Consider the following 27,939-nt stretch of genomic DNA (forward strand, 5'->3'; position numbering starts at 1 on the left):
CCCATCCTTGCTCCATAATGGCTGTGGGGCCATGAGCAAGTAAAAAAATGACAACAATTACAACAACAAAAAACAACTAAAAAACACTCTGGGCCTCAGTTTCCTTATCTGTAAAAAAAGATTTGGCTGGATGATATTTAAGGTACATTAAATATTTCCACTAACATTCTATAAATCTATGAGTCAGTGCTCATTCTAAAAGACTTATTTGGTTGGCTTCTAGAAAGATATTGAAGAATTGCATATGGCAGAGTACTGGACTTGTATCAGGAAGTCCTGGGTTTGAACCCAACAAATACTAGCTATGTGACAATGGGTAATAATAATAATAATAATAAAAATAAGCATTAATATAGTGCTTTAAGGTCTACAAAAAGCCTTACAAATTTTCTCATTTGAATCTCAAAACAACCTTGGGAAATAGGTGCTATTATTATCCCCCTTTTAGGAAACTGAGGCAAACAGTTTAAGTGATTTGCCCAAGGTCACATAGCTAGTAAGTGTCTGAGGCTGGTTTAGAACTCAAGTCTTTTCCTCAGACATGTAACACTCACTAGCTGTGTGACTCTGGGTAAGTCACTTAACCCCAATTGCCTCATCAGAAAAAAAAAAAAAAGACAGAACTCAGGTCTTTTTTACTCCAGGTATCATGCTCCTAATCCACTGAACCACCTAGGTGCCTCCTCACTTAGCATCTTAGTCTCCATCTGTAAAATGAGACTAGAACCTACCTTATAGGGTTATGCGAGTATAAAATGAGATGGATAAAGTACTTTGCCAATTTTAAGATATTATAAAAATGTGAGACACTCAGTGTTTAAATTCACATATATGCATGTGTATATATATGTGCCGGCCGCGCCGTGCACTCTCCGCCTAACAGGAGCAGGCTGCCAGGGTCATACTTACCAGTCTTCGGAGCCCACCCGGATAAACATAGAGATGAGCCGATCGGTAGGTGCAAGCGCTCGGACTTTATTCAGAGACCATCACAGCAAACCAAGCAGGAAAAAACAAGAGAGAGAGCCCCAGCTCCTACTGCCCCTTATATCCTTTACTATCTCCTTATCTCCTGGGTCCACCTTCAGTGATTGGTAATAGGTCCAGATACCAGAAGGAGACTTCTGGGGTTAGCACTGCACCAAAGGAGGGGACGTGGCAAAGGAAGATCGCTCCCTGCTGCCTAACTCCTACGTGGCACAGCCCCCTGCCTCGGGAACGTGAGCTCCAGTTACTTCCTAATATCTTGTCCCTACCCCACTTCACCATGTGGTCTGTAGCCAACATCGTACGATCCCTCACAATTCCCCCTTTTTGTTTAATCAAGGGGGTGGAGATGGGGTCTCAAGACTAGGGCCTCGGTTTTGAGTGTCTCTAAGGACCCTCTAAGAATCCTAAGGAAACATCCCAATATAGTGGGTAACAGCAATAGCAGTATAAATACAAAGAGAGCTATAAATGCCCAATGAGTTATAAGGGAGGGAATGGGGAAAGAGGCATGCTTAATCCAATTGCTAAGGTGATGGACAATATCATCAGTTTCGTGCTGGTGCCAAGTGTCGGATATGTTCCGCGCCAGTCTGATCAATACCCGTAGGGCCTGGAGCTCAGATGAAAGATTTGTAGCTTGAATCCTGTAAGATAATCTCAGGAGTAGCCTCTTCCCACATCAGGATTTGTCTTTGAGCACCTTCTACCAGGATCCATCTCTCTACGCCCGCCTCCTCCTGTTTGGACAGGGGTGACCAGGGCACTGGAGCTGATGCAACCTGTGACAGAGTCCTGATCGCACAAAAAAGTGAAAACAGGTTACTCAACTGAGTCATGTTCTTGTTGTGATTCTTGACTGTCTTTCCTTTTTGCTCTCTCCAATTCCTCTGTCGTCTGTGTCTCCTCTCTCGTCCTTGTCGTCTGTCCTGGGGCTTCTTCAACTCGTTTTGTTCTTCTTTCTGATACCCAGTGGCTCCGGCCATCAGGATCTGTAAGACACAAATACCCCGGACCTCTCCACAACACTACGGATGGACCTTGCCAGCTTCCCTCATCGTCCTTCCAGAGGACTTTCTGGTTAAGAGATGGTGCATGTAGTGCTGTTTTTAAGGAGCTGGTTGAATTGCAAGTGGGTGGTGTTATTAGCTGTAGCATGCTAGGGGATAGGCCCATGTCCCTATCTAGACAGAGAAAGCTGTATGTATATAAAGCTTTATCCACGTCTGCTTGGGTAGGCCACCGCCCGGAGCCCCGACCTCCTACTCCCCCTTTTTGTTTAATAAGGGTGGCTTTCAAGGTACGATGGGCTCGCTCAACAATAGCCTGGCCTGTGGGGTTATAGGGGATCCCTGTAACATGCTTAATGCCAAAGGATGTAAAGAAGGCAGTCATTTGTGTAGATAAATAGGAAGGCCCGTTGTCAGTTTTAATGACGTGAGGGATCCCCACAGAGGCGAAGCAATGGTACAGATGCTTAATAACTGATGGGGTGTTCTCCTTACTGGATACAGTGGCCATCATAAATTTGGAAAAGGTATCAATGCAGACATGGATAGTGACACGGCCAAGGTGAGTAACATCCATTTGCCACAAGTCATTGGGGAAAAGACCGCGTGGGTTAATCCCTTTTCTAGGTGGAGAGGGGAGGAAGGGAACACAGCGGACACATCGCCTCACAATTTGCCGAGCCTGTTCACGGGTTAAACCATACAGGAATCTCAGGGAGTTTGCGGGTAGGTGTAGAAAATCATGGGCTTGTTTGGGAGGGGTGAGGACTGGCAGTAAGGAGTACTGTAAAGCACGGTCCGCTACATCATTGCCCGCAAAAATGCCTCCTGAGGTGGACTGATGAGAATAAACATGGAGAATATAGAGGGGGTTGTTTTGCTGCAACAAAATTTGCTGTAGCTCACTCAGGAGAATGGATATGGTGGAATTATGAGGTTGGAGGACGTCCTCTATGCACCTAAGAACCTTGACTGCATACTGACTATCAGAGATCATGTTGATAGGCTCGGGATATTTATGGCAAGCATGGAGGATGGCGAAGAGCTCATTTTTCTGGGTAGAGTCTTAAGGGGTTTCTAATACTGTTATTTCCTTGGAGGCCTCATGATAAGTAGAGGCCTTTCGGTTTTTTGTAGTGTCAGTGAAAACATTTGGGCCTTGAACAGGTTCTCCCATGACCTTTTGGTGGGGGGCTACCAAGGTTATTTGTTCTAGCATAGGAAGGAGCAGGCAGGAGGAATGGGGACTCATCTCGGCCCATTGGGAACAACATGCCCATGACCATAGATTTGCATAATGGTTTCTCGGTGTCCAAGCTCAAAAGGTAAGTAAAGTAATGGTCGCTGCCCAGACAAGTGGACGGCCCTTTGTATGGCAGCCAAGGCTAGTTCCCCTAATGTCTCATAATAATTTGGCAGCACCTTGTGGGCCTTCTTTGCATATACAAATTCTAACAATTTGGGACCTTGGTGTATAACACAAAAAGGGCTCTGTTGATTGACCAAGGAGACCTCTATTGTGCTTGTGGGGTCCCGTCTGGCGGTCTGAGCCTCGGCAGCAAGTGAGAGTATTTGGGACACTGCTGCCTTAGCAGCAGGAGTCCATGCCTGAGGGGAGTTCAAATCTGAATTTCCTTTTAAGATATCATATAAGAGCTGCATCACAGCAGGAGGAATAGGAGTACAGCCCGGAGCCATTGGATCTGTCCCACTAACTTTTGGAAGTGATTCAAGGTGGTTATCTTATCAAGCCGTAGTTCAGGAATTTGATTGATAATAGAAACAGCCTCCATACGAAGGCCAAGGTATGTGAGTGGGTAATTTTGTTGGACTTTGTCAGGGGCCACCACCAGACCATAATGAGCAAGTGCAGAGATGGTTTCTTTTAATAACCTTGTTAGTGTCTCATCAATGCTAGTGGCCAATAAGATATCATCCATATAATGAAGTATTGTAGCTTTAGGCCATTTGTCCCTGATAGGGTCCAGCACTCTTCCCACATAAGCCTGGCATAAGGTGGGACTGCAGCACATTCCTTGGGACAGGACCTTCCACTGATATCTCAAATCTGGTCCTGCATTATTGGTAGTGGGTATGGTAAAGGCAAATCTCTTTCTGTCTTCTGGGGATAATGGGATGGAGAAAAAGCAATCTTGGATGTCTATGACTGTTACAGGCCATCCAGAGGGCACTAGATTAGGGGAGGGGAGGCCAGGTTGTAGGGTTCCCATGGGCTCTAGGGTGGTGTTAACCACCATGAGGTCTATTAGCATTCGAAATTTCCCTGATTTCTTTTTTATTACAAACACTGGGCTGTTCCAGGGGCTGGACGTGGGCTCAATGTGTGCCGCCTGTAACTGGTGCTGCACTATATCACGTAAGGCCTGGGCTTTCTCTGCAGGGAGGGGCCATTGGGGTACCCAGACTGGGTTATTAGATCTCTATGTTAGAGGAGTGGGTCTGATACAAGAAGTGTTTTCTTGTTGCCCAATGGCCCCAATCAAAAATCCTGTGGGGGTGGTATATAAACAGATGCCCCACAAGCCTTCAAAATATCCCTTCCCCATAAGTTGTACCTCAAACCAGCAACCACTAGGGGTCGGATGGTTCCTTGCTTGTCCGCAAACCAACAGGGCAGATCCTCTGCTGATACCCATGCTTGCTGCGCCCCTCCGACCCCGTTGACCATTGTGGTACCCGTTTGGACTGACCAAGATGGGGGCCAAAATAGTTGTGAAATGACAGAACGATCGGCCCTTGTGTCTAATAATCCCTTGAAGGATCGCCCTTTAATTTGGATAGTTGCCCATGGCTTACTGTGTTCAATATGTTGTATCCAATTAATATCATCATCGTGTCCATCCAACAGGGGGAGGGCTTGAGCCAATACCTCCCCTTTGTCTATGTAAGCCGCCAAATCATGTGGGTTAGTTACTATTATCTGTTGCTGGGGTTGGTGAGCAATAACCGTGGTGTGGACAATAACGGGGGTATATAACAAAAGGCCCACCATGAGGGCTGCTTTGAGGGCAGAATCAAGCCCAGCCACTGGCACTATGGTTGTATCTCTGGGGTCGATCCGGAAATTCCCTTGACTGTGAAGGGGAAGCCCGACCCACTGGGTAGAAGTCGGAGATGTTCCTGATTCAGCCTTGAAGGCACTCTCTGAGGGGGTTGGGCTTCCATCTGGTAAGCTTGTTGAGGGGCCCTCAAGGGGCCCCTTGCCCTGTTTCCCGACTTTGGCTTGCGGCACTCCTTAGCATAATGGCCGGATTTGTTACAATTGTAACAAATTACCTTGGGGCAGGCTCCACCAGGTTTCTGGTGACATTGAGCCTTGAAATGACCGGCTTTGCCGCATTGATAACACAATTTAGTCTCTTTCGTTTTCATTCCTTCTGCGACCCCTTTTGAAATGGCCGCCGCGAGGGCGTCCAGTTGAAAGGCACTGGACCCTACGTGTTCACATCTCTTTATCATCTCCTCTAGGCCAGCATCACCATCTAATGTAAGCATAGCCTTCTGGCAATTTGTATTGGCATTGTCCCGTGCCAGCCTCTGTATAAGGAGGTAGGCGGCTTCTCCCCTGCCCATGGATCTTTCAACAGCCGCCTGTAGGCGGGCCACGAAATCTGGGAAGGGTTCATCAGGACCTTGTTTAATCTTGCTCATGGAGGGCCTTTGTTTCCCAGAAGCCTGAATCTTACTAAAAGCCCGTTGGGCACATTGGGAGACAGCTGCATACACTGCCGCGTCATATCACATCTGATCTTCATTTTTCTCATATTTCCCTGCCCCCACTATCTTTTGAAAGTCATCTTGGGGAGTGCGACTCTGCATATCTCTAACAAAGTTCTTTGCAGTATCCGCAAACAGAGTCATCCATTGCAGGGTCTCCCCTGGCTTAAGGCATACTTTGGCAATGGTTTTCCAGTCATTCGGGGTCAATATATGACTATCAGCCAGGAGGACCATCAATTCCCTGACATAGGGGGATTCAACTCCATAAATATTCACTGCCTCTTTTAACTCCTTGAATTTCTTCCATTCTAGAAGGGCCCAGGTCCTCCCTTCGTCAGTCTCAAACACCGGGCAGGCATCTAGCCATGCCTTTGCGTCCATGTCTCCGTCTGCCACTGCCTTCTGGAGCATCCGTCCTAGCCCGGTTGGGGGGTCCCCCATGGCCCCATAAGAGGGAGCTGGAGGAGCAGACGGGACGTTCTCCTCAAAAGGGAAGTCTGAAGGAGGGGTCCATCCCTCTGTGTGATAGGCGGAGCTTTCTTTGATTAGCTCTTTCTTTCTCTCCCCCTGCCTACTCTCCCACTTCCTGTTTCTGGGTGTCTTCTGCTTCACTTACTGATTCTTCCTCACCACTGATTTCCGCTCCGCCCATCTTAAAGGTGAGGCTAGTCTGGGTAGTTTTGTAACGTTCTTTCCCCCTCAGCCTTTCTGTTTGAGCTCCAATCTCAACTCGCAAGGGATTGAGACTCGCACCTTTCAGAGTGCTGCGAATCACTTGGTAAATCAAATGGTGTCTTTCTGGAATGGTGCCCAGATTTGTTCCCTAGTAGGAGGCCATCTGATTACCAACTGTTTCCCATCTAGTTAGGCCAAGGCTGTTGTACTGTATCCAGGGGCAGCATTGCTGGATTGTATCTACGAATGCCCTCGCAGTTTTCAGATCTATCTCCACCCCGGCTTTTCTCACTATTTTATATACTTCTTTTCCTAGCACCTCCCGATCCGGGACCTTAACAAACGTCTGTCCCATCTTCCTTCCCTCACCCTGTTGGCTACGGGTCTCGTCTCTCTTCCCGCGACCAGAGCAGCTGATCAGCAGGGCCCCTGGCTTATTTCCTCGTGCCCCATGTTGGGCGCCACTTGTGCCGGCCGTGCCGTGCACTCTCCTCCTAACAGGAGCAGGCTGCCAGGGTCATACTTACCAGCCTTCGGAGCCCACCCGGGTAAACATAGAGACGAGCCGATCGGTAGGTGCAAGCGCTCGGACTTTATTCAGAGACCATCACAGCAAACCAAGCAGGAAAAAACAAGAGAGAGAGCCCCAGCTCCTACTGCCCCTTATATCCTTTACTATCTCCTTATCTCCTGGGTCCACCTTCAGTGATTGGTAATAGGTCCAGATACCAGAAGGAGACTTCGGGGATTAGCGCTGCACCAAAGGAGGGCACATGGCAAAGGAAGATCGCTCCCTGCCGCCTAACCCCTACATGGCACAGCCCCCTGCCTCAGGAGCGTGAGCTCCGGTTACTTCCTAATTATCATGTTCCTACCCCACTTCACCACGTGGCCTGTAGCCAACATCAGACGATCCCTCACATATATATATATATATATATATATGTATGTATATATACACACACGTACATTTATATATATATATTTTTCAAAATCACCACGTCTGGGAGTAAATTATGTATTCCTCCACTACCCTTTTTATATATAAGAAACTGAGGGAAAAAACAAAAGAGGTCCAGGTCCTGCTGAGATTTCAAACCACAGACAGTATAGCACTTCAGTGCCAAAACAGACTCATTGGTCATTATTTTGTAGTGACTACTGCAAAGAACTTTGAAGCAATTTAGATTTTAGTGCTTAGAGATCATGTTGCCCATTTCCCTCATTTAACAGATGAGGAAATTTAAACCTAAAGGTTAAGAATAATGACTTGCTCAGGGTCATGCAGCTAGGGCTATGATTAGAATCCAAGCCTCTAGGTCCCTAGTTAAATAGACTCTCCACTCTGCTATACTGTCCCTCCTTTACCTCCTACCATAATCTCCCAAGAAAGTTGTTCCCCTCCTACAAGGTCAGACCTTGTGATTCAACAAATCCTTACCGTTGGTGAAATAGGTTGCTACCGTACCATTTTCATCCTGGCAACTGAAGCACAAAATATGGATTCATCCAAGGTCCCATGAAGTCATCCAATCAGGTGTTTCAAAGTATCTTTGCTTCCTGTTCCCACCGGTGTTCTTTAACAACCCAGCAGCTTTTCAAGCACATAAAAATGTCACCAAACCTATGCGACCAATGGTGAAAAAGGGCAGCTCTTTGCCAAGCCTGGCCTGGCTAGCCTAGCCAAGAACAGTCCAGCAGTAAAAACAGCGGACATTTACTTAGTGCTTTAAGATTAATAAGGCACTTTGTATACTTTTCCTTTGGTCCTGTGAGAAAAGACCATATTTCTATTTCCATTTTACAGATGACCAAAGAAGTCAAGCAACTTGTCCATGGTTACAATGTCAGCAAGTGTCAAGAGGCATGATTTATAACCAATTCCCTCTAGACTGCAGTTCCAACATTCTTACTTTACCATATTACCTGCCTAATCAAAATTTTGACTGATTTTATCCTAAGATAGCACAATTAAAAAATAGTTAACTCAAAAAATGTATTGTCTAGGGTGTACATAGCACTGTTTGGCACTGGCAGAGATACAAAGTTTAGATAAGACACTATCACTGCTCTCATAAAATTTATAGGATGATCGGGAGCAGGGGAGAAAGTGGAGGGGTAAGAAAAACACAGATTACCATAATATATTATATACTTCACTGTGTCATGGAGGTGAGCCTGAATGTTTGAAGTGGTACACAAGCTTTGGTAGGTACTACCAGTCTGGGAAGGCTTACATGACTATAAGCTCAGTGAGGTCTGTTATCTGAAGATCAAAGGAGCTACTTTCAGAGAGGTTCATCACTGGGGTTGGCTGCCAAGTGATAAATTTTTCAGTCACAGTAACTCTCAAAGACCATCTACTATCAACTGGGTCATAGGAGATCTGTGTCAGTGGAGAGTACCCACGCAGATGACATTACAGATCCCTGAGGTCCTCAACTGGAAGTGCATTATCGATATGAAGTAGAGTGTCATGTGAGATCTGAGAGAGAAGTTTGATCCTTCCTGAGGAAGCAGGCAAGGCTTGGTGAAGGAGGTGGTCTCTGAGTTGGGATAAGGTGCAGGAATAGATAGAAATTCAACAAATGGAGAAGGGAAGGTACATAGTCCATGGAGAAGGAATTGGCATAGAGACAAATATGTTTTTGGTTTTTTTTTGGTGAGGCAATTGGGGTTGAGTGACTTGCCCAGAGTCACACAGCTAGTGAACATTATGTCTGAGGCTGTATTTGAACTCAGGTCCTCCTGATTCCAGGGCTGATGCTCTATCCACTGCGCCACCTAGCTGCCCCTTAAAGACAAATGTTTTGTCGGAAGCAGGAAGCAGAAGACTGCTTGCCCATCAATGGAAGTGTTAATATACAGAACATCTCTAAATGCCAAAGCTTACATCCTGGATACTTCATCTTATTTCCTCAGGCCTGGCACATGAAACCTAGATGAAATCATCTTGCCTAACACAGTCATACATTCACTTTTCTGGGGGGAAAGTAAGCAATAATTCAGAAAAAAAATTTGAAAAGAGGTTCATAATTCCACGCAATTTTAAAGGATATAACCAAGACCATGGACAAGCAAAGAAAATTCAAATCACTAAGAGGCCATTTAAATGAGTATTTATTTTCTTGTTTTGATTCTGCCTTGCCAAGTGAACTGGGACAAGTCTCTGAATCTCCTACCTCTAGGATTTCTGGAGAGCTCTAAAAATGGATGTAATGACCATTTGCTTCCCCTGGTTTAGATTGAATTCATCTGAAGGTAGGAAGATGGATGAGATGCTTTACCAGGGTCCCTTTTAGTTTGGGCAGAATATTCTGATTTAAGGAGAAAATGTAAAGTACTTTGAACACCTCAAGAGATGCCAGATTAAACAATTATGAGTAAAGTATCCAGAAAGACTTATAAAAACACTTGGTGATGATTCAGTACAGTGGAAAGAGTACTAAATTTGGAGTCAAAGAGCCTGAAATCCTGGCTTTGCCATTTATGACCTGTATGACCTTAGGCAAGTCATTCAAGCTCCTCAGACTCAGTTTCCTCTTATGTAAAATTAGAGTTGAATGACAGTCCCTTTCAGCTCTCAATCTACAATCCTATAAAATGAACTCTATTATGCCATTTAGCAAATGGAACATTTGTAGAAAATTTTCTACTATTCAAAGTATTTTTCCATCCATTATTTCATTTGATTCTCCTTACCTGTGAGATAGGCAGGTATTATTCCCATTTTATAGAGGAAGGTAAAGCAAATTAAGTTACTTGTCCATGGTCTGACAGCTGATTCATGAGAGAACTGGGACTAGAACTCCAAATGTAGTGCGGTGTTCTGGAGGATGAAATTTCAGTCCAGGCTCTGCTACAGTCTTGTTGAGTGCTTACTTTATTCCTGTTTTTCCCTAAAATGATACTACGAAATGAAAATTTACATACCTTCAGCAAAGCTGACATAAACACCATTTAGTAAATTCCTATATTTCATAGAAGTCCCAAAAAATGAGGGTATACTCTCCATGGCAAATCTACTTTGGAATTTTAAAAATATTAGCATGTACTTCCCAGAACTCTGACCAAGGGATAGAACTCAATTTGAGTCATAATGAAGATTCCATGGCTTCTGTAATATCCAAGTATCTTGTTACTTGGTAGTTCCTCCAAATTAAGGAAAGTATTCTGGTTTTTTTTTTTTTTTTTGGCTAGGCAATGGGGTTAAGTGACTTGCCCAGGGTTACACAGCTAGTAAGTGTTATGTGTCTGAGGCTGGATCTGAACTCAGGTACTCCTGAATCCAGGCCCGATGCTCTATCCACTGTGCCACCTAGCTGCCCCCAAAAGTATTCTGTTTTGAGAGTTGACTATATATAAAATAAAGATCAGGGGTAGAATTTGTTAGGAAAAAAGGAGCAGGGGTAGTAATCACGATCTCAGACAAAGTTAAGACTAAAATAGATTTAATCAAAAGAGAAAAACAGGGAAACTACACTGTGTCAGGCATAATTCACCAACATTGTTTTGGATTATTTACAACAATTAGTATAAGGCTGGAACATTGCTGTGGTGTAGGAAATGACCAGTTGGGGGACCTGGAAAAATATGGACTTATAAAGGAAGAGGTTATCCATTCTCAGAGAAATAGTGGACAAATAAATGTGGTACGGTCTTACATAGATGCACATGAATATATGTCTATATATGAGTACGATATAGATATCTAAGTATATATGTGAATAATTCTATGTATATATGGGTATATGTGCAAATATGTATATGTGTATATGTCCATGCATGTATGTGTGTATATATATATATGTGTGTGTGTGTGTGTGTGTATATATATATGTACGGACATACACATATATCTATCTATAAATATATCTGTGCTTAATTGCAGCCTTTGGGGAGGGAGGGAGGGAGGAAAGGAAGAACAAAACAAAAAGTATACAGCAGAGAACAAAAGAAAACTTACAAGGAAGCAAAGAAAAGATGAACAACTCTCAACACAATGTGTAGTATTTATTACATAGGCTTTCCTGAAATGGAAATTTATTGTTGCATATTTTGAATCCTCTCTCATGTTCTGCTGTGTACAGGGCAATGCTTTTTTTTCTTATTTTGTATTATTTTAGTTTTAGTATTTAAGTTTGTTTCTTTTTTCTTTTCTTTTTTTTGTATTTAGGTTTAAAATTTTAAAAATTAAAAAAAAAGTTAGCTACAGAAATGAGTGCAGCCACTTCCATGGCACAGCTGTCTTCTCCTTGAATCTTTGGATCCATCAACATGGCTCCCAGTCTGAGGAGGAACAGAGTATGGTCCCTAAACCAAACAACCTCCCCCTTAGAAAACCAGCAGCAGGGAGGGCAAAGTCCACTAAAACAAAATTTTATCACCCAACACCAAGATACATGTTAAAGAGCAAGATACATATTAAATTCTGATGATTCAATTCTTAAAGATGTATAATGTCACAAGTGTCAGTCACTGAGAATTTTCCTGAAAGATGGTGAGTCTGTTCCCCTTGTCTAGTAAGATAATTCCAATGGGTCCTCTCTGACCCTAGTACTAACCATTATAATTATTGGTGTAATAGTCCTATCCTGGTGCCATACTGTAAGTTCCACAAGGGCAGGACTATGCTGTTGTAGTTATTCAAGCAAGGGACAACGTGCTCTATAAAGCTAGCACATAATTTAAGGAGACACCCTCCTTCCCCACCCTTCCAAGCAGTTTTAAATCTGTCAGGTTTCCTAATAAGAAGGAAGAAGCCTATGCCCATTTTCATAGATAGAGTCAGAACTCTCCTCCAATGAGTTGGGCAGAAGGGAAGGCAGCAGAGCTAGACTAAGCAAAGTATAGGCAAAACCTCTTAAAACAGGGCCAGTTCTACCAGATGCTGGTAGTTCTACTCTGTGGCAAAGCAATGAACTCCAGAAAGTAGTGCTGAGAGGTTTGATTCATCTGCTCCTTTGGGAAAGTAGGCAACCCTCTCCTCTCTGTGGCTAAAGATGGCCATAGTGGTGGCACAACTCTGAGGACTTGCCCAGAAAGTTCATAAAGGGCTTTCAGAACCAAACACATCTTAGGATTCATCACTGACACAATTCAGGCCTTCTCAGAATTAGGGTACTCTATCCATTGGTACAAATCAGAATCCATTCATCCCATGTAATTCTTGAACATACTCACTGATGACAGGGAACATGGTGTGATAAGGCAAGGGTGAACAGGAAAGGATATTAATTTTAAAGAGATGCCTCAAATGCTGACCTTGCACAGAGAGAGATAATAGTCCTGAATTTCATAGTCTTGAAAAAGGACAACACTAGTAAAATAAGAAAGGCACTCAATGTTTGGTCAATTATTTTAATATGTTCATAGGTAGTTCATATGAATGCTCATATTATAAAAATTAGCTGCCATAGCCCAAATGTATAAGTCTTTAAGAAAGCTTTCATTTAATCAAAAGACATTATAGCACATTAACTTTCCTTACTATAGTATCTTTAAAAGTTGTGGAACAATACTAATTCTAAAATTAAAGCATTAAAATAGTTAAATTCCATGTAAGTATGTTACTTTAATAATTTAATTTTATGAATTGTTAAAAGTTACATTCACATCTCCAAATTACAGGATTTGGCATTCTCCAAGATAAAAATTCAGTGAAAAGTTTACATGCAGTAACAAAGGCGTCTTCAGCATATGCTGTTTCCACAGCAATTCATTATTATTGCCTCAGAACAGATCTGCACAGAAAGCATCAACAAAATCCCTCCCCCTCCCCAAGAAAAAACCCAACCCTTCCCCATCCCAACACAAAATACCCAGTACAAGCAGTTACTAAAAAATGCTTTCTTAGAAGGAAGCATTTATAAAATGCAGAGATCTGACCAAGCAAAGTACTCGTGCAGACAGGTCTCGCCCTTAAAAGCTGCTTCCTTGGGAAGCAGCCACAACTCTCGATTGCTTAGAGATACTCCTCTCCACCCAAAGGATCTGCCTGACTTCAAGTAGGAGAAGGGCGACAGCAGAAAGAAAATCAAAGGTGCATAGCCACCTTCTAGAAGAGATCCTCAGTAAACATTTGACAGGCAGCAGCAACCAAGAAAGAAAACATTTTAAGAATTAACTTCACAGAATTTGAGAGCCCACTGAACTGCCTGAGGTGAAGCTGTCCGTTTATCATGTTTTGTTGTTCAAGAAAAAGTACACACAATCATTTAAAATACAGCATTCACTTTTTGATGAGCTCGTGGCACCAGGTAAGAAGGAAAACTGCTCCTGTAATACCTTTCCCTGATATTTCAACTACCAAGAACTTTTTATCATACAAGTATCCTAAAAAATGATCATAGACAGCATGATATTTCATAATACTGTCATCAGCACCTCCCACCTACAAATCAGAAATTACATTAATTCTGCGTTCCTGAAAATTCAAATCATATTTGTAGTGCTCTAAATTGTACTCCTTAACAAGCTTAATGGAGACACAGAAAGTGACACCAAGCAATGTTTATTGTGCAATTTCAATAGTCATTTGGGAAATCCTGGTTTTAGAGTTTTCTCTAGCCATTTCAATTGCCCGTAAGCAACAAAGATTTTGCTTATAGACATCAAATATCTTAAAAACAAGAAGCACTGAAATGTGACTAGCACTGATGATTCATTTTACAATTTAAAATAAAAAAAAAAACCACAGAGATATGAACTATCATTTCTTTTAAAAATAGTCAAAGCAATTTGATTACCTGGAAAAAAAATTATTGAAACAGAGTCCTTCAAACTCATATACATACTTTGTAAAACTCTAAACCAAGAAAAAGTGCTGATGATACAAAGAGGATTTCCCAAAGTGGTGAGTGTTTGAAATTAAAGATGAGAAATGGACTTTTTTTGTACCCCGGGAATTCAGAGCTTATAAGTGGAATCAGCCAGCTCCTTCGATTTACATGGATTTCACTTTGATTTGCTTCATTTTCAGTTGTTTCTTCTCTAACTTCTTCTGTTCACGTCTCAAGGCAGCTTCCTATTGAGCGAGAATCCAAAATTAAGCAAAAGACAGAGTTAACCCCCAAACCTGACCAAAAAAAAGTGCCTTGCCTATATTACTGTTCAAAATTTCCCTATGCAGGAGTTTTAACATTTCAGTTAAAGCTACCAAATTCCAGACATAGCTATCTATTACCCTCTGTTGGTGTGTCAACACTAACTTGGATTAATGAAGCAAAGAGCTAAGTAAACTCAATTTAGTTGTTTTTTTGGAGGTGGGGGGGAAGATTTTTTTAAAGAGAGGCAGTGTGTCTTAGTACAGTACTGTGGTATCAAACTCAAAGAGAAAGGCATCCCTGCTGCTGGGATATTTACTTAGGAAATGACAAATTAGCATTATCTATGCTGGATTGTATTTTTATCTGTTTTGTTAAACATTTCCCAATTACATTTTAATTTGGTTCAAACTGCACTCTGGAGTTCTGTGGGCCTTGAGTTTGACATTTCTGCTTCAGTGGAGACACAGCTGGCTTTGGAGCCAGGAAGACCTGGGGCTGTGTTACCCTGGGAAATCATTTAACCTTTCAGTGCTCCAGGCAGCTCTCTAAGGACTATAAATTGGAGGGAAGGTACAAGCCTGTATTACAGAAGGAAGTTCCTCCTCTGTGAGTTCACTATAACAATGAAATCAAGGGTCTAGTCTCTATCATGCCCCTACTTTTATGATGGAACTTGACAAACATCAACAAATAAGAAAATTTCCTTATACAAAAAACAGAAAAAGAGGATTGTATTTGAGACATCGAATCTGTGTAACATGTTATTGGGGTTTTTAAAGCAAACATTAAACATGGTAATACTGGGGCAAACTCAGAGGTTGAGAACCTAGATGATTAGAAGGATGATGGTGTGCTTAACAGTGAAAGGGAAATTCAGAAGAGGGGTAGGTTTTGAGGGAAATATAATGAGTGATGCCTGAAATGTCTATGGGGTATCCAATCTGGAAAGTCCAACAGGCAATCTGTAATATGGAACTGGAGTTGGGGGTGGGGTGGGGAGGGGAAGGAGGGAAAGAAGAGAAGGGGAGAGGGGGAAGAGGAAAAGAGAGAGAGAGAGAGGGTAAGCTGAGAGAAGAGGGCCCAGGACAGAGTCTTTGAATATACAAACAGTGAAAGAGTATGATAGTGCTAAAGATTCAGCAAAGATGACTGTGAATTAGGTAGGAGAACCAAGAAAGAATACTGTTATGGGACCCTAGAGAAGAGGAAGTATGCAGAAGAGGGTGGTCAATAGTGTCAAATAATGCAGAGAAGTTAAGAAAGAGGAGGATTAATAAAAGATTTCTAGATTTGGCAATTTTAAGAAATTATTGGTAATTTTGGAAAGAGTAATTTGAGATGAATGACATGTATGAGTCAGAAGTCAGATGGCAAGGGGCTGGAAAGGAAAAAGCATAGACAGCTTTTTCTAGGAATCTGGCTGAGAAAAGGAAGAGCAATAAGGATAACAGCTTGAAAGCATAATAGTATTAAGTGAAGGGGTTTTTTTTAAGAATAGGGGAGACTTAGGTATGTTGTGGTAGAGAAGAAACCAGTGGACAGGGAGAGACTGATCAGAGACAGAGAGAGGACAACTGAGGAGACAATCCTCTGAAGAATCTGTCTTCCACTTCTAAGACCAAAAAAAAAGACAATTAACACAATGACCAGAAGGAGAAACCCATTTAGTTATTTCATAAAAAGCAAACTTTGGAAATAGGCAGAATTGTGGAACATGAAAGTAATAGAATGTTACTGTATCATAAAAATGATGACTATGAAGAATTCAGAAAAACCTGGGAAGAACTGTATGATCAGAACCAGGAAAATAATTTGCAAGATGACCACAATAATGTAAAGAAAAGTAACTTTGAAAATATTCAAAACTCCAATCATGGCAATGACCAGTCATAAGCTTTGGGTAGATCGATGAGTCATGCTCCCATCTCTTGCCAGAGTTGATGGACTAGAAATGTGTAATGAGACATACCTTTTCAGATGTGGCTAATGTGTTGATTTGTTTGACAATACTAATACATATCCAAAATAAAACTCTTTACCTTTCTTTTTTTGCTTCCCCTACTTTCCAAACATCCCTATTGCTATCAGGGGTACCACCATCCTTTCAGTCACCCAAGTTAGAAACCTCATTGTCATCCTCAGCTCCTCATGCTGAAGCACCCCACATATCAAATCAGTTGCCAGATGTTGATTCTATCTCCACAATCTTGTACATGTTCCTTCCTCTCCCTTCACATAGCTGCGACAGTTTAAGCCTTTGTCATCCTTTGCCTGGACTACTTCAATAAACTCCTATTTAGTCTCCTTGCCCTGAACCTCTTCTTACTCCAATCCACCCTACACTTAGCTGACGAATAATGTTCCTACTTCATAGGTTTGACCACGTCATGCCTTCTCTCCTAAAAGTCATTTAACGCTAATGTCTTCCTATCAGCCTCAGGAACAAATATAAACTTCTCTGTCTGGCATGTAGAGCTCTTCACAGCCTGGTTTCTTTCTGACTTTTCAGTTTTCTCACACATTGCTCCCCCTGCATGAAGTCTGCTGTCCAGCATGTTGGCCTGCTTAATATTCCACCACATATGATGTCCATCTCATGTCCTTCTGTCTTTACACTGGCTGTTCCCCATGCCTGGAATGCAGCTCCTCCTCACCTCTACCTCTTGGAATCTTTGGTTTTCTTTAAGATTCCATTCCAACACCACTTTCTAAAGGAACCCTTTCTGATGGCCCTAGTAATAACTAGTGCTCTCCAAAAACTACATGGGATGAATAGAATATTGTATATATTCTGTATATACTTAGAGCCATACATGCTATCTCTCCCATTACAATGTATGCCTCTTGAGTGCAGGCATTAGTTTCACTTTTGTCTTTGTATTCCACAGTGTCTGATACATACATAGTAGGGCTTACTGAATGATCTATTACAAGTTAGGGCTTTCTACTGGGGCAGGATAAGTTAATAGGAACTTAGAGAGATACAAACAAAGAAAAGAGCGTCAACAAAACAAAGACAGAAAATGAAAAAATTCAGAAGAAAGGGGATACCAGTAGGGCAGTTTTATTAATATCTAATTAAATTAATATATACTTCCATAAACAAATTGTAACAGACATGTATATAATCCCTTTTTGTTCTTTGTATATTGGAGTTTTTAATTTTGTTAATGATTTTAAAATTCATTAAACATTTTTATTTCATTTTTTTCTATTTTTAGTGGCTATTTCTGTCTATGTCTTAGTTCAGATATGATTTCAGACCTAGTACTTTTTTTTTTTTTTTCAGGGGGAACTGGAATGGAGAAAATGTCCCTAAGAGACATTTTTTGTACCTCTCAAGTGGTACAAAATAAAAGACAGGATTGAGAGAGGAGGGGAAACATAAAGTGCCCCCATGCTCTCCAAGGCATGGCCCCAATGATTTGTCATGTTAGTGACAGAAAAAGTCACTGTCACCTCTAGTCTGCGCTGTTTCTCAGGATCTTCCTCATTCATGATCCGTTCTTTTTCAGCCCTCTTTTTCTCCTCCCGGCGAGATTGTGCAGCTTCCTGCCTCTGCACATGCGTCAGCTTCAGGAAATTCTCTTCTACTCGGGCCCGGTTCTTATCAGCTTTTTGTCTGCCCTTTCCCCAAGACAAAGAAGCATTTTAATCAATAGCCCATTGCTCAGAAGCAAAAATTCCACTTAATTTGTTCAAAAAAGGGCTTCTATGCAATTTTCATCCTCAAACCCCTTGGCCCTCTAACTATCCACTGAATCAGCCACAAATGCTGGCATAAGAAACATTCACCCATTTGAAGGAAAAGTTCTAAATGGCACTTACTTCTCGGTTAAGCCGGAACTTTTTAGCTTTATCAATAGAGTAAATCACCATGTTCATCAGGGGCAGCAAAGCCTCCATATCCTTTGGGGAAGTGTTACCTAAGCCAGGTACTGGAAAACAAACCAATTTCCTATTAATTAATGATCCTAAATTTCCTTTCTTTATATATCATTAAAGGAAATGTTTTCCACATTTTTCTTAGTTTAGATCCACCCACCCCTTTAAAAGACAGCTAGCTATAAAATGGGACAAACAACAGAAACTAAGATATAGGAAAGAACTAAGATTCTTTTCTGGATTAAAGATCATACTGGGTCAGGTACTGTTGCTTTACCTCCCTCATCTAAAAGACAGCACAACACTCCCCTTTAAGGAGACCACAGAGCAGCAGCTGAAGACATGAATAGATCCTACAATTCTTACCATTAAATGTAAACAATAGCGTCCTCTTGGTGTCGGGCAGCTTTAAAGGCTGACCTTCCCTGTTACAAGAAAAAAGAAAAGGCTGACTGGACAGAGAACAAGAGACATATTCTCCATTCATGGAAAACTTGCTCATGTATGGGCTGGTCACCACAAACAGATGAACATACACACTTGAAAACAGATGGGGCACGATGTCAGTCACCACAGTGCTTTGTTTAAAATATCCATTTCAAAAGTCTCAACTAATTAAATAATTAGGGAGATTTGTGAATTGATTGCTGCTTACGTAATTTTTGCACATAAGGTTACAAGTGGCAGCTCCTCCCTACCCCCCACCCAACACTATCAGGAAACTTTTTTGGTATGTGTGACCAGGATATTCTTAATAAATATAAGCCATATTTTTAGTAGGGTTTTAGTTTTCTTTTTTTTAATATATACTTTAATATATAAGAATGTTTTTCATATACTATTATCTGTGGCAATCTTCTGGGCAGAAGCAGCTCAGTTCTAGATCAGGCTTAAGAGCAAAGCAACATAAAACAAATTGTAAGGCTACAGACCTTAATCCGGGAACTGCCACCAATTTGCTTTAACCACCCTAAGACAATTATTTACTCTCCCTTTGCCTTTGATGCTAGTTATCAAAAAGGAAAGCTAAAGAGGCCCAGATAAATACCTGCTAGGAATCATAAACCTAGAAATTAAATGATAACTTTATAGTCCCAATGCTGCTGCTAACTGACAGGGGATCTGTGATTACAAGTCTATGAGAAAAGGTTGCCTCTTTTGCAGCCATAACATAGAGGCTAAATTACTCATAAGTTTCTCCTCAAATGGAAAGAGAAAACAGAGTATATTGAAAATTATTTAACTTGACAGTAATCTGAAATTCAGACCAATTCCTAACTGTAGCAAATACATGGTCCACATGAGAAAAGCCTACTTCTGAAGAAAATGTAAGTCAGAAGTTAATATGGTAATGCTGCCCCAACAGATACTTTCATGTAAAAATTTTATTCTGAGCAGAACTGTCAATTTAAAGGAAAAATCCAAGCCCCCAAGGCAACCTTGTATTTGTTCTGTTTACATGAGAACAATTTCTGCTCAAAGTCCTACAGGCTATTGTTGTTGCTGCCTTTAGAAAACATTTCACATCAGAAAGCATATAATTACCTGCTATGAAGGAAGCCAGAAGAGGCTATAAATCACACAGCATGAAGGTTTATAAGAAATCAAACAGTGTAGTACTTAGCATAATGCCTGGAACATAGTAGGTGATAAATAAATGCTTATTGAATGAAAGTATACAGTTGGAAATCAAGATGTGAAATTAAGGCCATAGAAGGAAAAACAGACTAATAATTCATTTTTTTTTAAGGCAATTGGGGTTAAGTGACTTGCCCAGGATCACACAGCTAGTAAGTGTCAAGTGTTTGGTAGGAGGCTGGATATGAACTCGGGTCCTCCTGATTTCAGGGCCATTGCTCTATCCACTGCACCACCTAGCTGCCCCAATAACTCATTTTCTTAGCAGCATTCTAGCAGAATTTCATTCACCACTACACATGAATAAATGAATGACAATGAGACACAGGCAAAACCAGGGGAGCTTCATTTGTTTGCTTCACATAGGTACCCAAACAACTCTGATCATGAACTTAAGTTCAGTAGCCTGCCACCAGTTTCCCTTACCCATTTTGCAAGGGAAATTTGCAGGTGGCACCTTGTTGATTTTCAAAAAATATCAAATTAGTCAAGCAGACTTGTTTGGGAATTTCATCTCTTATACATACTCTTGCATGACTTTTGGACCGGAGAACTGGTCTGAAAAATGGACTGATTCAATCTTGTCAGCATAGTGTGTGAGAAAGTGTACCATCTAGAAAAAAAAAAAGCATGCTTAGTTCTAATTTGTTTGTGTTTAGGAAAAAATGAGATACAAAACCCCCAAACACATTATTATACCATTTAAAACTCTATTATTTCTATAAATGGAAATCTCCAAAGGAAACATTTTCCTTTGAGAAGTTAAATTTTATAAACAGGATCCCTGATTACAAGTCTATGATAAAAGGTTGCCTGTTATAGCCATAACATAGATGCTAAATCATTCCCAAGTTTCTTCTCAAATGGAAGGAGAAAACATAATAGACAGATAATTATCTACGTAGCATATGCTACGAAGTCAAAGTAAAAAGACATAGAAACTACAAGTAATTTTAATGGGACCTCTGTAATATATCAACCTATACTTATTCTACCCTGAAGCACAAAAAATTGGACAAATCATCTTCTTCCTCAAACCTTCAACTTTATTCCTCACTTCACTAATTCAATTGATGGTACTGTTGTCTTCCTACCTCTGGTTTTCCTGTGTGCCTCTCTCTCACCTTCATCTATCACCAAGGCCACCTGAACTTACTTGGGGAATGTTTCTCTCACACCTTGTTCATCTTTTCCAATCCCAATGTTACCATGACCTCTCACCTGAATGACTGCAATGACCTCCTAACTAATCTCTCTAGTCCATCCTCCATCTTACACCGTTACACAAGCAAGTTCCCTAATGCACTGCTCTGAGCTCACTTCTCATCTTCTTGACATCTTTCAGTAGTTCCTGACTTCCTGTTGAATAAAGTAAAGCTTATCTTGGCATTCAAACACCTCCAGAATGACTTCAACCTACCTTTGTAAGTCTGTCTTAAACCACTCTCCTTTCTATACTCAATGTTCCAACCCATTGATTACCTACTCATCATTCTTAATTTTCCTTCTGCTTCTTTGCCTTTGTTTATCTCAGTGCCCTGAATGGATACTCCCATACCAAATACCCAATCTTTGCCTTATGGAAATTCCTTCCTTCATGAATCAAACTTCAGGGATTACCTCTTCCCTTAAGCCTTTCCTGATTTTCCCGGTTGAAAGTCACATCTCATTTCTCAAATATCTCAAAACATTTTGTCTGGGTTCCTCTTTTGAATTTAACACATTCTGTCTGGCACCACAGTTCCCTGGATACATATTTTTTAAACCTTAAGCTACTGGAAAGGCAAAGATAATGTCTTATTTCATCTTTGTATCCCAGTGCCTAATGAAGTGTCTTACATATAATAAATGTTTAATACAGCTTTGCTAAATAGATGTGAATTGATATCCTAGTGGTTCTAAGATATAAAGCCTGAGATAACAGGATTTGTTCTTATCCTTATACAACCAATATCTAGGTGTTTATTTCTACAGCCTTTTCTCCCCACCCTAACAGAAACTTAAGAGACACAGACTAATCACCAGTGTGATTCCTGATAGGAACAATAATGGTAGTACTATATTCTTTCTCCCTGAAAAAAAAAAACCCCAGGAGAATATATTTTAAAACAGCCTAAAAACAAAACAAAACAAAACAAAACAAAAACACCCCAAAGGTTAGCTATCCTATGCAAACTGTGCTGTTTAATTGGAGAAGAAAACATTTTAACAAAACAAAATATTATTTAATCAATTCCCTAGAAGTAATGCCTTCTTCTGTTTTCATTTTAACATCTGTGTGTAGAAACAGTACAAATTAGCTGCAAAAGTTTAAAATTTTTATAGCTTTAAAGGTATGTATCCTGTAAATGCAAAATCCCGCAGAGACATTTTTTCTACCGCATTTAGCATTTACCTTTGTATCCATCATTCCCTCTGTGACTTCTCCCATTTCTGACAAGATGGCCAAGGAGTCTGGAAGTCCATACTTTGTTCCAGACTTGGGCTTGTCACTACAAAATTCACACTGTTGAAAATAGGAAGAGAAATGTAGGATCTTAATATCCAAGAAAAAAAATTATCAATTGCCTAATGGAACATTTCTAATATTAATTTAGAAACCTTATTACCCACCCCAGGAGAATGACAAAGAGTTTTATCTTTTCTTTCCCATCATATCCTTAATGGGCCTATTCTTCTTTATTAGAAAGTACACCAACCACCTTATACACCTAAGTATGCACATGATAGTGAAGGTGCTTCACTCACTAACTTATTTCTAAGTGATTTTAAACATAATTTAAGTAATAGTCAATTAACAAAGAAATGTAAGATTTAATATGGGAGAAAATAAAAAGGATTTAATTTTTTTCTCTTTAAATTTAAGTCAGAACATACATACCAGGTCCTGCATCTCCTTCTGTAGTCGTACCAAGGCTCTTCGTGTGCCAACAGCAAAAACATACGTATCCATATCTTCATCATTCATTGTTACTTTTATTTGCTGAAAATAGGTGTTACACTGGGTTTATAAACAAGTAGTAAAGTCCATTTATAGGCTTAAGATTTGCTAAGTGGGTTGTTAAACATAGCATCAATATTGTACTTTTGAGGAAGAAATAAAGATAAATAAGCAATGTTAGCATCCCTATTAAAAATTATATGACTTGATTCTTCATATAAAGTAATCTCAAAATACATTTGTATTAGCTTATTTCAAAGTGGGGAAAAAAAACAGGAAAAGTATGTAATGGATTGGGGTGGGGGTGGTGGGACAGAGAGGAGGTGATGTCCAAACGGGTGATTTTATCATTGTAGGGAATTCCTGGTGTGAAATTCCCTCCACTCATGAAGATCAGTAAACTCTCTGTAATATGGATCAACTCATAAACAGTTGCTAGGGGCATCGAAAGGTTAACTGATTTCCTTATGATCTGAGTCAAATGCAAGAATTGAACTCAGGTCTTCTGACTTCTAAGACTGGCCCTTCTAGCCATCACATCTCACTACTTTTCATGCAGAGAAGTAGATAGAGGCTTTAAAATCAGGAAAAAGAGATTCAATCTAACAACTATTTCAAGATACTTAATCTGCATCATTCTTAAGCACTTATCACACACTGCACTGAATTTTAGACATTTATGTCTAAAATTTTTATGTATGTGTTATTTTTCCTACTAAACTGTAAGCTCCTGAACACTTAGAAGTGTATTTTTTACAATTTGGATCGAACATGGCCCCAGAATAGTGCCTTGAACATAGTAACCACCCTAAGTGAACAATAAATATTTAATGAATGAATGAATGGCAATCTGCCTATTTCGAAATGTTATATTTTTAATCAAGAGAAAATCACAATTTGATGGTTAACAGAATAACTATAATTAAGGAGAAAGATCCACTTGATATTAAGGTCACTAAGTACACAGACCACAACACAAAACTACATGAATTAAAAATCTAATATTCCCAGATCTATTTGACTTACTTTGATAAATTGTTTTGAGAAACAGAAAAACAGTTCAGGAGAAATCCAAGGTTTTGGTTTTTTTTGCCCACAAATGATAGTCAATTTAGGAAGGTAATGATCTATACACACTGGGAACTCAAACTGTACACAGAAAAACTAACTGGAAGGCATACATACCACTTGATCACAGGTTGGCCTCATCATTCGAGCCAGGACATTCAGGAGATCTTGTCTCTTGAGAAACTGAAAATACAAGTATAATACATCTGGTTGGGAACCCTTAGAACAACTGGCACTTATCTGGTAATCCAAAATTTCATCAAACATTCTCTACAAAATTATTTCTTTCATGTAGCAAGTAGATAGTATCTTGACCACCTAGGTTACAAATGAGTAGCAAGCACTACACCTTAGGAAATAGCTATAGAAGAATGAAAGAAGATCAAGAACTTCTATACTTCCAAAGTTTCCCTACTGACCTTCAGCTGTATAAGCATGCCCTCACAGCACACTCGGCCTGAACACCACAGGTTATAGATGTGCTCATTCTCCTGGTTTAACTTCCCTGTGCTTGTAGCTTCCTTGCTGGTTCCATCATCCCCTAAGAAAAAGAAAACTTGCTTAATGCTATTCATTAAACAAAATGTTTAGGGTTTACCCTACCACTAAGGATACACTACATTAGAATTAAAATAATTGGCTTTTCTTTTCATAATTCTAGCTTCTCTGGCTAAGTTTTACCTTCTGCATACAAAAGCAAGTAGACTATACTGAAAAATACCTGTTAATTATATTGTGCTTTATAGTTTAAAAAGCATTTTATATACATTATCTCACTGATCTTTACAATCCAACTGTTTTTGCCCCTTCAATGGAATTATTTCCTGTTCCTCTTAGGAGTTTACTATTAGTAAGAACAAAACACTCAAAAGTACATATTGAAATTGAAAACTTCTACCAAAAAACCTAAAATTTACTGAGGTAAGGATTTCATTGATATGATCTATTCAGCTATCACCCTGCTTCTCCAACAAAAGGCAACATCAACGAAATTTTAATATGACTATGTGGTTTTCTGAAATTTTATTTTTATATGGATTTAATTAAACAATTCATTTTTTAAAAAGAACGAAAGGGGCTTGTATAAGAAATTGCAAGCATGTTACCATTTTTTCATTCTTAAAGAATATATATATATTCAATTAAATAAAAAAACTTGTGTTCCATTCTACATTTTTGTTGTCTTCTGTAAACTTGAAAACATAATTTAAAAATATTTATTAACATATTGTTTTTATATCACCTACATTTTCTAATACATCCCAATATATACCCTGTCCCAGAATACCATCCTTTATAAAAATGGAAAATAAGTTCAGCAAAACCAACACAGCAAATAAGATTTTTCTTCATATATACCTTCAGCTTCTTTTGGAAAAAAAAATTGATATTTTTTGTTTTTACATCACCTTAAGTTTCTAATATACTTCTCCTTACTTCCCTCCCCATCCAGAGAGCTATCCCCATTCCTTATAATACAGACTAGGAGGGAAAACAGTTCATCAAAACTAACCAACACACCAGTCAAGTATCACAGTATCTCCTTATTAGCTTTCCTGGTTCTGCTTATCTTTGCTTTAGCTCATATAAGTTATTCCACGCTTTTTACAGCACAATAATATTCTATTCAAATACCAGAACTTGTTTATTCTTCTTTAATTAATGGGCATCACTTTGTTTCCCAGTTCTTAACTACCACAAATATTTTGGTGTATATGGGGCCTTTCATCACTGACCTTCTTGGAGTATGTGCCTAGCAGAGGAATCCCTAGGTCTCAGGGTATTGAAATTTTAGTCCCTTTCTTCAAATAATTCCAAAATACTTTCCAGAATGGTTGGACCAATTCACAGCTCTACTTACAGAATGCTGTAGTATACTCTAACAACATCAGCAATTCCCATTTTTGTCACTGCCAGTCTGCTGTATGTAATGTGAAACCTCAGAGTGGTTTTGATTTGCATGTCTCTTGTCATTATTGATTTGGGGCATTTATTCATATGGTTGCCGTGTAATTATAGTGGCCAAGCTTGGCTCCATTCCTTGTAGCTACTTCTCTTCATTGAATAAATGCAGAACTATTGGTGTGGAACACTGCAAATACCACCAGACCTGGTTGATATGTTGCTAGTTTTGATAAACCAGCCTTTAAGTTTTTTAAAAAATTTAAGCAATGGCTCTCTGGGTAAGAGATGGGGAAAGGACTTATTTGGAAATAAAAGTAATGATGTAAAAACAAGATGTTAATAAAAATTTGCCCCTAAAGCTTACATACTTGGTGGATATTTTTGAAAAACTAAGTATTCTAAATAAATCAATGTAAAGTCCTTATACTCATACTCAAATCCAGAAAGATACAGTGATTCTATTTGTGAAAAAGTTAAGAACTATGTGTAATATATTTTCAAAATAATATTTTTATATGACTCTTGAAAGAAAATAATTTCATTTTTGTCTTTGGCATTCCTAGTGCCTAAAAGTTTAGTGTGCACAGCACAACAGAAGGTGACTAATAAGTATCCTAATTTAAATAAATTCCCCAATTAGAAAAATGCCTGACCTACACATTAAATAAAAAACATTTATTAATCATTTGACCAGTCTGTAGAAGCAATTTTCAATTTATTTTAAAGACTTATATGAATAAGGAACCTGCTTGCTAGGGATGAATATGACATCTAATTTCACTCTAAACACAAATATCAAAAGACTTGTCTTGAGAAAGTATGTTTAAAACTGAAATATTTATATTTTGGCTACAGGAGAATAAGGGATTCCCCTGTTTATCAAAAAGTGATAAAAAAAATTTTTTTAAAGTGATAAAAAACTTGCTACTATTTATAACATTTTGTTTCTATGAAACAGGGTTTTGTGCTGTAGCTATTATGAAGACAAAATTTCCATCCCAATCAGTCATTAAAAAAGAGTGTGAGTAGTAGTATTATCAATGGCACCAGGTTAGGAGAAACTACCAAAACCAAGCTCAACCACCATATTAATAATTATATTATTATGGTTATTTTATAAATTATAAATGTAAAAGTTCTAAAGGAGCTCATTAATAAATTAGTAGCTGTGTATGTTTAAAGGTTTGTGTGCTACAAAATTTTAATGAATTAATGATTTTATGACCAAAATATAAGCTAAGAAAATAGTTTGCACCAATTGCATTACTATTATATAAAGTTTGGAAACCACTGTAACAGCCAAACAGTAGCTACCTTTCATCAAAAGTACCCAGGGCTGGATTTGAGAGACAGCTTCACGTTTTACAAACTTTAACGAACTATATAATATGAAAAATTACTCTCTTTATTGTCTGAATAAAAACAAAAATTCAATTTTTATCATCCCTTTGATAATTTAGCACAGAAAATATTTTTCCACTTATAAAGGCTAATATGCCAAATGTTTGAGGAAGGAGATGCTGTTTGTGTTTATTTCACTTTTGGATATGTTAAAGAATATAAAAACAACCAACATTTGTTAAGCACCTACTATGTGCTGTCCTAGGCAAGAGGGACACAAAAAGTAAAAATTAAACAGTTTCTGCACTCAAATAGCTTACATTCTACTATATACAACATGCATATACGTAAGTACATACAGAAAAAAACACAAACAGGTTGTCCCAAAAGTCTTGGTGTAGATATTAAGCTTAAATACACACACAAAGAGTTTCCTTCATTAGAATGTAAGCTCCTTCAGAGGAGGGATTTTTCTTTTGTATTTGTCTTCCCAGTGCCTAGCACAACGCCTGGCATCACATACTTACTTAATAAAGTTTGTTGACTGACTGAAATTTAGAAAAGGGGTAGTGGGGAGGGCAAACTAGGTGGCACAGTGGATAGAGCACCAGCCCTGGAGTCAGGAGGAACTGGGTTTACATCAGGTCTCTGACACTTGATCCTTACTAGCTATGTGACCCTGGGCAAGTCACCTAACCCC

General features: G+C 39.5%; 1 protein-coding gene across 3 annotated transcripts in view; it reads right to left on the bottom strand.

Annotated features, from left to right (window-relative positions):
- Window positions 1-12,978: 12,978 nt before the first annotated feature.
- Window positions 12,979-27,939, bottom strand: part of CCDC47 (coiled-coil domain containing 47) — a 39,628-nt gene continuing 24,667 nt past the window's right edge. For all 3 annotated transcript variants that reach the window (XM_027873182.1, XM_027873183.1, XM_027873181.1), the window contains exons 5-13: window positions 24,413-24,534; window positions 24,111-24,176; window positions 22,866-22,967; window positions 22,380-22,490; window positions 20,512-20,597; window positions 18,713-18,771; window positions 18,290-18,399; window positions 17,921-18,088; window positions 12,979-14,439 (exon numbers count right to left, since the gene is read on the bottom strand). In XM_027873182.1, coding sequence (XP_027728983.1) covers window positions 14,359-14,439; window positions 17,921-18,088; window positions 18,290-18,399; window positions 18,713-18,771; window positions 20,512-20,597; window positions 22,380-22,490; window positions 22,866-22,967; window positions 24,111-24,176; window positions 24,413-24,534 — 905 coding nt within the window. In that variant the 3' untranslated portion in view covers window positions 12,979-14,358. The remainder of the gene's footprint in view (window positions 14,440-17,920; window positions 18,089-18,289; window positions 18,400-18,712; window positions 18,772-20,511; window positions 20,598-22,379; window positions 22,491-22,865; window positions 22,968-24,110; window positions 24,177-24,412; window positions 24,535-27,939) is intronic.

The sequence above is a fragment of the Vombatus ursinus genome, unplaced genomic scaffold, assembly GCF_900497805.2.
Source record: "Vombatus ursinus unplaced genomic scaffold, bare-nosed wombat genome assembly UNPS02014801.1, whole genome shotgun sequence".
Taxonomy (NCBI): domain Eukaryota; kingdom Metazoa; phylum Chordata; class Mammalia; order Diprotodontia; family Vombatidae; genus Vombatus; species Vombatus ursinus.